The sequence below is a fragment of the Sander vitreus genome, unplaced genomic scaffold (genome assembly GCF_031162955.1).
Source record: "Sander vitreus isolate 19-12246 unplaced genomic scaffold, sanVit1 ctg685_0, whole genome shotgun sequence".
In the NCBI taxonomy this organism is placed as follows: domain Eukaryota; kingdom Metazoa; phylum Chordata; class Actinopteri; order Perciformes; family Percidae; genus Sander; species Sander vitreus.
The window spans coordinates 752-14,110 of record NW_027595774.1 but is presented as its reverse complement, the minus strand read 5'-3'; the positions used below and the strand labels follow the sequence as shown (position 1 = coordinate 14,110).

General features: G+C 41.3%; 1 protein-coding gene across 2 annotated transcripts; it reads left to right on the top strand.

The window, feature by feature from the left end:
* Nucleotides 1–9,131: 9,131 nt before the first annotated feature.
* LOC144514749 (uncharacterized) lies at nucleotides 9,132–11,344 on the top strand. Of its 2 annotated transcripts, none has more exons than XM_078245629.1 (5): nucleotides 9,132–9,464; nucleotides 9,591–9,938; nucleotides 10,401–10,439; nucleotides 10,529–10,636; nucleotides 10,809–11,344. In XM_078245629.1, exons 1-5 carry the CDS (start codon nucleotides 9,422–9,424, stop codon nucleotides 11,051–11,053), a joined length of 783 nt encoding a protein of 260 aa, XP_078101755.1. In that variant the 5' UTR covers nucleotides 9,132–9,421; the 3' UTR covers nucleotides 11,054–11,344. The 2 variants fall into 2 exon arrangements, with proteins under 2 accessions (XP_078101755.1, XP_078101754.1); XM_078245628.1 differs by having other exon boundaries at nucleotides 10,526–10,636.
* The last annotated feature ends 2,015 nt before the right edge of the window (nucleotides 11,345–13,359 follow it).

Here is a 13,359-nt window from a genome sequence, read left to right as displayed (position 1 = left end):
AAAAATGAACTACTCACTTTTCTTACCTGTAGGCAGTGAATGCTATTTTCTTTCATTATTTTCTTTTTATTGGAGGTCCTCAGTACTGTCACTGTAAAAAAAAGAGAAATCTCATTTTATAATAAAGATTATATTATATTTAGAGATGCACCGATTGACCGGCCGGTGACCAGAATTGGCCGATTTTCACGTGACCGGCCATGACCGGAGACCGGCAGGTCAGTCTGACATATGCCGATTTTATGCCGGTCAAATGCACTCGGGCGCCACATGATAAACATCGCGCAACATCAGCATCGCACGTGCACACGCACCGCCGCTCCATCAGCTGTTTATGAAATGTCATAAAGTCGTAATTATACACAGCTCTGCAGAGCCGTCTGCTCTACTGATCTCCGGCGAACCCTCTGAGGCTGAACAACTGGAACCAGAAAACCGCACTCACAGCTACAGTTTATCGGAAAATAGCATTGGGCACACTGACTTTGATGAATTTACTGTTTATCAGACCCCAGATGAGACAAGAAGCTAACGTTGGCAAACGCTGCGGTGACGGTCCCTGTCTCTGATGCCCCGCTGCAGGAGACTGTGTGTATTCCTCCGACACGCTGTATTAACGTTAGCCTACTGTTTTAAAAACGCTTTCCAGGTTAGTGGGGATGCATACCGCTCCAAACCAACATTAAAAACGTAGTAATCTTCCCTCGGCGTTTAGTTTTGTTGCTAAACTGTGTGTAAAATGAGCAGTGACATTAAATCATCTGTTTCAGGTAACAGAACTTTAGAGTACTGTCTATTTGCTGGATTGTTCCGAGGTTTTTTCTTTTTTAGATTAGATTCAACTTCATTGTCATTGTGCAGAGTACAAAGACAGCGAAATGCAGTGAATTTCCCACACCAGGAGTAATTTATATAGTTCTATTTTATAGACATTATAGATTATCTGCTCAAAACAAATGTTTTATGTTCTACGCAAAATTTTAAAATGTTCTATTAAAGAAAAAGATAGAAAATAAGTATTTGTGTGTGCTGTAAGGTGGTTAGAAAATATGAAATCGGAATCGCCCAAAATCGGTATCGGCAGTCAAATTCAATGAAAAAAATTGTAAATCTCTGCATCTCTAATTATATTGATGCAAATTGTCCACTTTTTATTTTACTCTCCAGCCAAAGTGCCCTATCTTGCACCCAGCGCAATTGACTTTGTACACCAACGCATGTATCATTCCTATTTTGCACCCGACACACAGCGGACTTTTTCCTTCCACAGACTCACGTCGGTAAATTAGGGAATTAACTTGTGGGCGGTTCAGCAAAAGAGGATGCGTGTTCCGGCGCAAACGTTCCCTAGTGCTATTTTGTAGTTTCAGAAAACAATTCCGCCACAGACCAGGAAAAACCTAGTCTGAAGTCAGTGGCGCGTTATTCAGATGCTTTTTTAAGGGTGCATGCTTGGCCGTAATGTAGAGTGTGCACACCGCGCATACACTTTGCTTCTCTCATCTCACGGACATGCAGTTTCCATTTTTGCAAACCATACATAAATACAAGGAAAATTTAAGCTGCAAGCAGCGATGGACGGGCCCTCGCGCCTATGCGCATCTCGGGGTTACCGGTGGACGCCGCTGCTTGCGACCGTGCATTTGCGCGGCACTCAGACACCGCAAATCGTCACCAATGAAAACGGAACTCCCTGCTGAGTTCAACGATACCTCACACAAGACTCTACCTTAGATGGGTCAGCATTTATGAAAGGGGGCGTGGCTTAAACATAGGGGGCAGGCCAAACCATCACCAATGAAGAAGGAACTCTCTGCTGAGTTCATTGATACCTCACATAAGACTCTACCATAAACGGCTCACCATTTATAAAATGGGGCGTGGCTAAGCACAGAGGGGCGGGCCAAACCATCACCAATGAAGGAGGAAGTCTCTGCTGAGGTCAATGACACCTCACACAAGACTACCTGAAACGGTTCAAATGGTATGAAAGGGGGCGTGGCCTGAGTACGTGGGCGTGGTTATATTATTGGGGCCGGCTCAGTATCACATGTAGACCACACATTATAAGTTTCATGTAAATCGGATGATATTTGTCATATACGACTTACTTCCTGTTGCCAGCGGGTGGCGCTATGACCAAAAGTCAATATTGGCCTGTATATGTCCTCAGGCCTGGACTCTTGTTGATTCTGTGAAATTTCAAGCAGATATGAGAATGTACACTGTAGTTACAGCCACTTTTTCGTTCATCGCTAAACACTCAAAATGGCCGACACGCCACGTCCACACCGTTTGACAAAAAGTTTTTCTTTTAATAACTTTTCATCTTTAAGGTGTTGAGATGGTACAGACCAAATTTGAAGTCCATCAGATGAAATCTCTAGGAGGAGTTCGTTAAAGTATAGCACCTTGACTTCCTGTTGCCACTAGGGGGCGCTATGACTTTACCCGCTAAATGCCCTCAGAGTTAGAGTCTTATGAATCCTGAAACGTTTCGAGCCAGTTGGACAATGTACACTCAAGTTACACCCACTTCCAGTTTTGATGGCGAAACGCACAAAATGGCCGTCCCGCCACGGCCATGCCCTATGACAAAAACTTTTTCTTTTAATAACTTTTCATCTTTAACGTCTTAAGATGGCACAGACCAAATTTGAAGTTGATAAATCTCGATTTCGTTAAAGTACGATGATGTGGAAATGGCCAAAATCGCACTAATTTCGAACTTTCAATTCAAAATGGCGGACTTCCTGTTGGGTTTAGGGTATGGCTCTAATGAGCTTCTTTGTACGTCTTGACATGCTACATATGTCTACCAACAATTTGAGAGTCAACGATAAACGCACTGCAGGGGCTCAATTTTTTAAGTTTTAGCGAGCCATTTTTGTGCGCCTATTCCCGAAACCCTTAAAATAAAAAAGCCCCTCAAAAAGCCAATTCATTTCATTCATCAGGTCCAATAGGACCTTCGCCGCTGTTGGTGCTCAGGCCCTAAATATGACCTTGTTTTACATAACATGAATGAATCATGGATATGTTGATGACATAAATGAGGAAATATTAGCGGACTTAAGGAGATGTGATGTTGAACTGCATGTGCCGATGCCACTTAACCCAAATGCCCCAGCAGCAGCACGGGGAGGAGAGACAGAAGAGCTGCATCGTCTATAGTGAGGTAATCCTGGTCTAATGTTAGACTACATTGCAAAAATATCACCATGCATTCATAACGTGAACCAGTGAGCGTGAGCCCAAAACATCGGAAAGTATGTTTTTATGACATTTCTTTATTTACATTTTGTCAAAAAGAAAAATCTATAGCAAACGTCGGTCTCCTCGGCTGTGAACCGCTCCTGGCGTGCACCCATGTATGTATTAAGAGCGTGCGCCTAGCAAATCTGCCATTATAATAGCAATCCACCATGGAACAAGCGCGCCTGCTTTTAAAGGGAATGTAAAGTAACATTCTGGTTTATTGCATGTTACGCCCAAACCACAGCTATGAGTAATGTAGCTACTTCAGACCAACCCATTTTAGATTTGCGTCAGGCGCAAGAGTCATTTATCCCGCCGGTATAATAGCAACAGCGCCCGATATCCGCCCACAAAGCTACTTGCGTTTGGTGTTTGATACTCGCATTTCAGATTGTTAAAATAGGGCCCAAAGTCTCTTGACCTTAATCTTAGAGAAAAGACGATTGGTGTTTGATGGAGGAGGAGACTGTCCAGAGTCTCTTAAACTGAGAGTTAGATAGACGGAGAGAGGTACACAGCACTTGTTTGACAGGAAGAGACAGCGCAGTGTGAACACGACCGAGGTGAAGATCATGAGGCCTGTTAACTCTGAAAAAACACCTGGGGTTAAGAGGAAACTTAATATTCTGACAATTCAAACACAGCTCATTGTTTGCCTGTGGTTAGTTGTGCATAAGCAAGATAAGATATATAAAGATATACAACGTGACAGAGTGGTTTTCTCACATCCACGTGAGTGACCCAACCAGTATGCAGCGGTGCGTCAACCGCAGTCTGAGCAGCTGGATAGGCAAAAGAACCATTTTTTATTTAATTCAACAATTGTTAACGTCATTGGCTGAGTTTGTATGCAGCAACAATAAGGAACAAGAGCCCTACATCAGAGAGAGAAGTGGAGAATCACGTTCTTTATAGCGCCCGCAGATAGACAAAAGAAGCTCATTTAACTGCTGGAGCAGTTATGGTCCAATGGGCTAAGCTAACCTAGGCTCGTAACACAAAGTCACACAGATACTAGAGGCTAACGTAGCTCGCAGCATTAATCCCCCTGTCTAAGTGCATATAGGCTATCTGTTTCTTCGCAATTCAAGGAGAACTATTAGCTTTTCCAGGTTCATACTTGTATTTTGTGTTTGTACTAGGACATGTTTACATTCTTTGATGTTCAAAAAACACCATTTTTCTCATACTGCCAATGGCTGCTGCTCCTGTATTCACCCTCTGTATGAGACGCCGGTCTCTTCAAGCCCTCCTCCTGAAAAAGCCAAGTCTGCTCTGATTGGCTAGCGTGTTTCCTGGAATCTCCACTCCGTTTTTGCAGCTGGAGCTACTGCAACGGAGTATATATATATATAGCAGGACTTTGTGCCTCACAAATAAAGGTGTCTAAACCAAATACTACACAACCAGACATGTCCCAGCATGTCCAAATACAGCTAACTCCAAATCAGCTAACTTCTGAAAGACCTCTCGTAACAAAAAACTGAAACAACATAACCAACAGAAATGAAGGGAGAACTGGAACAACCAGCAGGCAGAGAGAGAGAGAGAGAGAGACACTGCAGCCAGGCTTAAATAAGCTGGGAACACTCAGCTACTTTAGTGTCCGATGTGAAGCAGTAACGGCACAGTGTCATCTAAAGTCAGCTGGATTTACGAGGACTATGGTTAACTGCTCCTCAGATCTCTGCAGGGTAAATCCAGACAGCTAGCTAGACTATCTGTCCATTCTGAGTTACATACAGTTACATACAGCAATAAATATGTGGAATACATACGAATTACAGTGCTTTACTTTTTGTAGGTATGTGAACAAATGGTTTATGAGAACAGCCTGGCCACTGTGGTCACAAACAGCACTGTCTGCATCTGTATCATTGATGAGATCTGAACTAGAGGAAGCTCAGCCTTCAGCTCTCTGCATCATAACCACACACACACACACACACACACCAGAGACCCCAATGTTCCAAGAGACACTTAGTCACACTTTACAGACTCAATACTCGCACAAACTCACATCTCTGCTTTATGGTGAAAAGATGCATGCTGCAAGGTGACGCTTGCTCACTTGTCTCATATTATTCTGTCCTAGCAGTTGTGTCCTAACAATGCTTAGGCAGATAGCGAACAAGACAATGAATGAAGCTGGTTTGACGTCTACTTAAGATGGAGATTTATTGAAGAGTTCACTCCAAGCATTGTTTTCTTTTTGTAAAACTAAAGAATACAAACAAAAATATAATTACTAAATAGCTAAATATTCCTTTCAAATTTTCATACACACACACACACACACACACACACACACACACACACACACACTAGCTACGCTAACATGAAATGACATCTTAATAACTATTATATTATTGCATACATATTCACATAAGTGTTAATTATGACATCTGCGTACAACAACCAAAAGAACACTTACGGACGTATTGCTCCAAGGATCTGACATGTATAGAACAGCCGTACAGCAGTATTTCACCATTTGACACGTGTGGGAATTAAACTCATCCACTAGTTAACTAGTCAATAACGTCACAAAATTCACTACCCATTTTCGCCACCAGGCAACGTACTCACACCAACGCAGCAACCTAGAAAAGCAGACTCAGAATAATTAAATTCACATTTACATTTCTCGACCAGAACACATATCAAAGTGTTTACTCTGCTAAAGGCTGCACATGATTCAGATATGACAGGTTGCAACAAAGCTACATCAAATGAAGACATGCATTTTAAACATACTAAGCCTTTCATGCGATAACTAATATTGGCCAAGTATGATTTAAACTGCTGTTACTGATACAATGAGTATTGCATTGTATGATTGAATCAGCTTCTATTGTGTTTAAATTCTATGTGCAGTTTTTTGAGTTACTGTATCAGGTTTGCCACAGTTTATTAATAACGTCAGCATCTCTGCCAGGGATGGACTGGGACCAAAAATCGGCCCTGGCATTTTGGCCCAGACCAGTCCACCACATAAGATCACAAATACCACCCGTCCTTGCGCTCCCCTGAATATGTACACCAACTCCTAATCCTTAAAACTACTAATGCCATGTAATGAGTAAGCAAGAATCAGTGAGAGTTGACACATTAAATATAAAAAAAGTGCCATTAATAATAAAACGGTGAGAGCATCATCAGTCAAGACTCAGATACCGGCGCACTTAGCCAAACTAATGCAATCATACAGTAGCATGACTACTTATTTTATTGTTGTAGTGTTATCATCAACAGTTTGTCCACCACTAGTTTTTGGCTCAGTTTTATCAAGGAGAAGTGTGCCCCTTGATAAAATGTGTTTTAAGGGGAGTTCTGCTTAATCTCTGTCCCTCTCCTCCTGAGTCTCCTCCTCATTTGCATATGCCACTGCCGCCGACACCACTATCATCAGCCACGGGAGCTGAAGAAGGTCCTGCTACTGCCGAAAACATGTCTGTCAATTTGTCACATTTGGCAGCGTCTAGCTCAAGGGCCTGTTTCTTTTTCTCACGCAGCTTCTCTGCACCTCTTTTGCGTTTCTTCTCCATGATCTCTATCACTATTCTAGCCTGGCAGATGCACACTGAAACTGCATGCAGTTCTCCTGTCTTGACTAAAAATGGGTTAAATGGAGGAAAAAAAAAAAGAAAATTTAAATGTAAAACAATATAACCACAGCTTCTGGTTTTGCCTGTGTTAACTGGACATGGTATATGAAATATCATAATCAGCAGAGAACTTCAACATTATTATCAACATATCATCACACTTAGTCAAAATACTTGATTTCAGGGCCTTCCGGTGTGTGATACGATGGAGTAATTGTCCCTCGCTCCCATCCTTTTCAGTTTTAACCTTCCTTGCAGTCCAGCCAAAGCGTTGCAACTAGCCATTTATACATAACTATATTCTGCAGCATCTCGCCACGATGAAAAGATGGCCAGCAAATTGAAGAAAGAGGATCAGAAGAAAGGTGATTCCCTACCGAGCGCCGTGCTAACTGTGTTAGCCGACCACAAGGCCTCGCTTTTGACGGAGCTCAAGTCCTTCCAAGCCAAATTCAACACGGCATTTTCCAAACTCGAGGCGAGGCTAGATCATTTCCAGACTACTATACTGGATCACCAACAGCGTCTCTCATCACTGGAAAGCCCCGTGCTGTCGTGATGCGATTCCACAGATTTCAGGTCCGGGAGTTGGTCGTACGCGAGGCTCGTAGGCTTCTGGGAAGTTGAACTAGAAGGGTTCCCCGATTCACATATTTGAGGACTACTCTCCTGAGGTGGTCGAACAACGCTCCGTATACCGGGATGTGATGCGAGACCTATATAACCTGGGCCTCAGACAAGTTTCGCACAAATGTCTTACCTCTGGTCGAAAAAAGTGAAAAAGATTTTGACCGCTGGTCGGTCTTACCGCTCTCCATCATGGGCCGGATAAATTTGATTAAGATAGTTGTCCTCCCCAAATTTCTCTCTTTTCCAGCACATCCCGATACTTATCTCTCAATCTTTTTTCAACAAGCTGGATAGGGCGATATCTAAATTTCTCTGGGGCGGCAAACCCCCTAGGCGATATTACAGTGCCCTAAGACTGAGGGGGGTCTGGCACTCCCTAACTTCAGATGATATTACTGGGCAGCTAACCTGCATAAACTCTTATACTGGATGAGCAACGACTATGCCTCACTACCTGTCTGGGCTCACGCCTTCCACTGCGGTCGGCCCTCTGCTCCCAACTCCCCTTTACCTTCAACATCTGTGGGCACATGCCTGATTGTGTCCCTCTCGCTTAAGATCTGGAGTCAGTTCAGGAAAAACTTAGGTTTACAGGGTCCTTCCGTCTTGACCCCACTGCTTAAAAACCACGTCTTTACACCTTCAAGTTCAGACTTGGCATTCAGGGCCTGGCACGGTAATGGCATTGTCAGTGTTAAGGACCTATACAAGGATGGCATATTTGCTTCTTCAAGGAGCTCTCTTCCCTTTATAATTTGCCAAAGTCACACCTCTTTCGCTTTTTCCAGATTAGAGACTTTGTTAAGAAGACATTCCCCTACTTTCCTAACCCCCCCTCCCAAAACCCAGACTGACTCCCTCCTGGCGATACCCCAACCGTAGGAAATGCATTTCTGTACTGTACGATTCACTAGGATCGGCCTCCGCGAACCCTCGTCCTCTGTCAACAGCTGCGTGGGAGGGCGACCTGAGCATGACTATTACGGACAAACAATGGGACCATGCTCTGGCTATGGTCCATTCTTCCTCCATATGTGCTCATCATGGCCTAATCCAATGCAAGGTCCTTCACAGAGTTCACTACACAAACGCAAAATTGTCTAAAATATACTCCACTGTCCGAGAGGCCTGTAACAGGTGTAACCAGTCCCCTGCCAGCCATACTCATATGTTCTGGTCTTGCCCCAAACTAACATCTTTTTGGATGAGCATTTTTGACACCATGAGTAGAGCCTACAGGCACATTATCCCCCCCTAACCCTTTATCAGCCATATTTGGCATTTCCCCTGACGCTGGCCTCCCTGTTGCACTGAGGCGGGCCCTGGCATCTCTGCTAGCTTGGAGACTGATCCTGCTCAACTGCAAGCTTTCCCCCCCCTTGTTTTCTCTCCTCTTTTATTTTCCCTTTTGGTGGTTGTGTGTCCTTATTGGTGTGTTTTATGTCAGTGTGCATGGGTGTGTGTGGTTTGTCCCCATTTTGGACCTGTGTTGGGTTGGATTGCGGGTGGGGGGGATTTGAAGGGAAATGTCTTTCCGGTTCCTCTGTGATGTGTTTACCTTGTTTGTTATGTATATTATTTGTTAATTGTTAAAATCTAAATAAAAAAAAGTTAGAAAAAACAAATAGAGACTATCTGCTAAAGTTTATTTTATGGTCGAGATCAACCGAGGTTATGTGAATCTTATTTTGTATTAGTGGATTTGTTTCGACCGTCTTACATAAAGGTCTCGATGTATCTGTTGTAAATTGTTTTCAACTGGTTAGAACATTACTCTGGTAACTTAATAGGAAATGACCTCAAGAATAAGTTGGTCTGGTATCTGTCATATGATCATATGTTGTCAAAGACTCCACCTCTGAAGTTGAGAGCAGCCTTCCTGGAGCTCAGTTAGACATCACAGAGCTGTGATCATACGCACCACGATGAAACGGAGCCTGATAACAGCTTTAATTCTCTGCAGCATCAGTAAGTACTGACAATACTTTTCTCTCAACTTGATAACTTCCAGCATTAAAACTTATTTGCTTATTATTATATTTATTAAGAGGTATTGTTTACCTTCCTGTAACAAGTCTCTGCTGTCTGTTTCAGGCTGGATCTCTGTCTCAGGTTCTGAGTCTCACACTGAGACTGTGGAGGGTCGGCTGGGTGAAGAAGTCACACTCACATGCTCTAACCCAGCCAGCCGAGACGCTGCAACACTCTGGTTGAGAGTGGTCAACAGAACCAAGGTCATCTGGATCTCCACGATGACCTGGTCAGCAGGAAATCCTTCTTACAGTGATGGAATTCAAAATGGAAGATTCAGCATGAGTACCAACAGCTCCACTCTCTTTCTCCAAATCAAACCAGTGACAGTATCTGACTCTGGACTGTATTTATGTGGATTTTACAACAGAGGACCTTTTCATTTCAGCGCAATACACTTCAATGTTAAAGGTAAGATTATAAAAATCCTGTGTTCTGTATTCTTTTTATATATGTTAATATCATAATTGGCAAAAAGAGCACAGTTTATCATTTTAAAACCATAGAGTGATACCATTTTTCAAGGTAAAATCAGACATGAACTTATCTTGATTTTGTTAAAAGGCAGTGATGATTCTCATGATGACAGACAGGAAGTCTGAAAGTAAGATTCTCTTTCACATTTCTTTAGTTGTGCAGAGTGACTGCTAGTCCTTTTAAGATAAAAACATTGTGTCTATCCTAACTTTGGTTGATGTTCTCACAGTTCTCAAGCCCGTAAATGAAAAACAGTCATAAACGTCTTTCTATATTTGCTAATTTATTAATTGCCCAAAAAGAACACATGTGGCTATTTGAAAAGATTCCAAATAAGAGTGATACAATATTTCAAAGTATAATCAAAAGTAAATGTATCTTTTATTTTGTTAAAAGGCAGCGATGAATCTCATGACGATGACAGGAAGTCTGAAAGTAAGATTCAGCATTAAAGATTTAATGTTCTCACAGTTCCTGAGCCAGTAAATGGAAACAGAGTCATTCTATTCTCTTTCTTTCAGCAGAGTGTGATGGAACAGCAAAGCTGATGAGTTTGATCCTGGGCGCTCTGACTCTTCTCCTCTTAATGGTCATCATTGGTCTGGTTGTTAAAAACAGGAAACTTCAGAAAGGTACTTCCTGAAAGCTACTCTTTCTATTTTGTGTTCTATTTTGATTTCTTTACTAATTCTCTAAAATTGTGTAAATATGTTGAAAGAAAAATGTTCAATCAGAATAAGAGCAATGTAGTGATGAATAATGATTGTCAGTGACCTGATTGGACGTTTTGTCTCTTTCATTCAGCTGCCAATGAAGAACAGAATCCACAACAGCCTGAGGTGAATCAACTTTTATCATTTACTTTCATTTGTTTTATCATTTTAAATTGTGTCAAGTCATTATTTTGTTCAAGATTAGTGAGTGTGAATATTCTCTTTGACAGAACCCGGGCCTCTGAAGAGCTGAACTACGCAGCTGTGGCTTTCTGTCCAAAAACAAGAAAAACAAGAGAAGTGGAGCCCAATGTTGTGTATGCTTCTACTAGATAGACTCATGATGAAACCAGAGAAGAGTTCAGAATAAAACTGATGCTTTATCATATTCATCTGCAGATGGTGGACACGAGGACTGACATCACTTTGTCAAAAGAAGGACAAAAGATGTGCAACCTTCTTCCTAATGCCAAGTTTGAATTTGTATCTCTTTTAAAGATGTAATTAGTGCACATCAATACAGAAAGACAGCAGTGTGTCTATGCTGGTATGAAGAATACAATTCAAGAGATACAGCAGCAATCCAGTTTCACATTTGACTTAAAAATAAAAATGACCTACTCACTTTTCTTTTTTCTTTTCTTTCTATACTCGTCTCTGTTAAACTCTGACACTGTTTCATCGGTAGTTCCACTTCCCCTCGTTCAGTTCCCCTCAGATAATACAAAGCAGCATAAGTCGCAGGGAGGCTGTTTCTGTTAAGGCCATGCATCTTATTGGAAAGTACTGCTTGCTGCATTACTTGTAAGAAAGGTGTTATAATATTCTGAGACACGCGGTTAAACCCAACCCAGTGTTGGCTGTATTTGGACTACCGGAGAAGACCGTCCTCTTACAGGACCCCTTCTCTCTGTACCAAGATTCATACCCCTTGTAGCACCCACATTAAATTGAACTGGAAACAGATACAACCTCCCACTTTCACTATGTTGATCAAAGACGTTATGCAGCACCTAAAACTGGAAAGACTCAGATATACATTGCGCAGGTTCCATTGAAACATTTTATAAGACTTGGCAACCCTTCATTGATATAGTAGAATCTAGTCAACACATACTGTATCCCCTTGGCTCCTACCTTAACTCTTAGCTCTGATAACTACCTGAGGTCTGATGTCAATAAGTATGTGGAGCAGCTTTTTACTTATCTAATCTGATTATCCTTATTGTTATCAGTCTGCATTAAAATACAACATGTGCATGTTGCTGTTCATTTAAATACTGTTATTATTTAAAGTTGTGACCATTATTTTTATAATTATTCATGTGACATTGTTACTGTTATATTGCTGTATGAAGACTGCTGTTCATATTGTTGTTGTTTGAAGTTTGATGAATATATTACAGCAGTTGTTGAGATAACTAGAAAAGGCTGATAAAGTTGCCAAATGTGTTTTAAATGAAGTCTGGTACTAAGGGCACGATATAAAGTGCTGTACATGTGTGTTTTTATAGTGGACCAATGCACCTTCAATTATTTTAGATGATTAATTTTTTTTGTATTCTCTAACGACTATATTTTGGGATGATCGTACAATTTTAAGAACATATCCTAATTTAAAAATCAACAGAAATTATAGCCTTAGTTCACTGGACCAGTAACTATCTAGTGTTGTAGGCTACTGGACATTCATGTAACAACAGGGAGAGGACACCTCAATGGTTTTTGACCTTATATTCTGCTGAGGGGGAAATAACTGATGCATATACTCCGTTACATTCATGTTTACAATGTGCATGAAATGTATCACTTAATTATCTTTATAGTTTCTAGATTTTAGAGTCCAATTTCTTCAGTGTCTCTTTTCTATGTCCATATATAAGAGGGAAGAAACCATATAAATATGTAAAGAAGGAAACTCGTCCTCTATAAAAAACATTTAAAAAAAAAAAAACACGTGAGAAGAAGTGTGGCAGATAGTAGCGGACCGACTGAATGATGAATGAAATATACATTTACGAACTACTGCTCTTAACTGAAACAATTCATTGAGTCACTTGTCATTTGCAAAAATGAACAGTTGTACACTTGAATGTGTATTGTGACACTGGAAGTTATGACTTAGGTAATTTATATTTTAGCCCATGAGAGAGAGGGGGAGAAACAGAGTGAGAGAGATATTCATGCATCATATTCTAGCGTTGTAGAAAATTGATCTTCATGGTAAATTTCCTGAGTAACATTATCTTCTGCTTACTTTTAAGGCAAAGAGTTGTTAACTGTTAATTTGTGCAAATGATTAGTAGCCTAATCCTTGAATGGTATGATTATGACGGTTTCAATTCAGAGCAGTCATCAGTTAATGTATATTTTTTGGCTACATACGCATTCAGTCGGTCCGCGATCGTCTGCCAGGCTTTCTCTCGCTGTTTCATTACAGCGGTCGGGTTTCTTTTTTTACAAACAATGTGTTTCACGTTATCATACTTTCATAAGAAGCTGCTGCTAACTCTGTATAAAGTATGAACAATGCATATTCTCCATTTTAGCGTCAGTAAATCTGTTCTCGACCTTGCGGTCTGTTAAGGAAAGCCGTGAACGCGCCTCTATCTGAATCACTTCAGCCTGGCTTGGCCTAGTCG

Bases quoted from the DNA above. Each gene is read 5' to 3' on its own strand.
- LOC144514749 (XM_078245628.1), top strand. From the start codon at position 9,422: ATGAAACGGAGCCTGATAACAGCTTTAATTCTCTGCAGCATCA. The intron at 9,939-10,400 runs GTAAGATTATAA...TTTTGTTAAAAG, and splicing joins AATACACTTCAATGTTAAAG to GCAGCGATGAATCTCATGAC. The intron at 10,440-10,525 runs GTAAGATTCAGC...TCTTTCTTTCAG, and splicing joins CGATGACAGGAAGTCTGAAA to CAGAGTGTGATGGAACAGCA.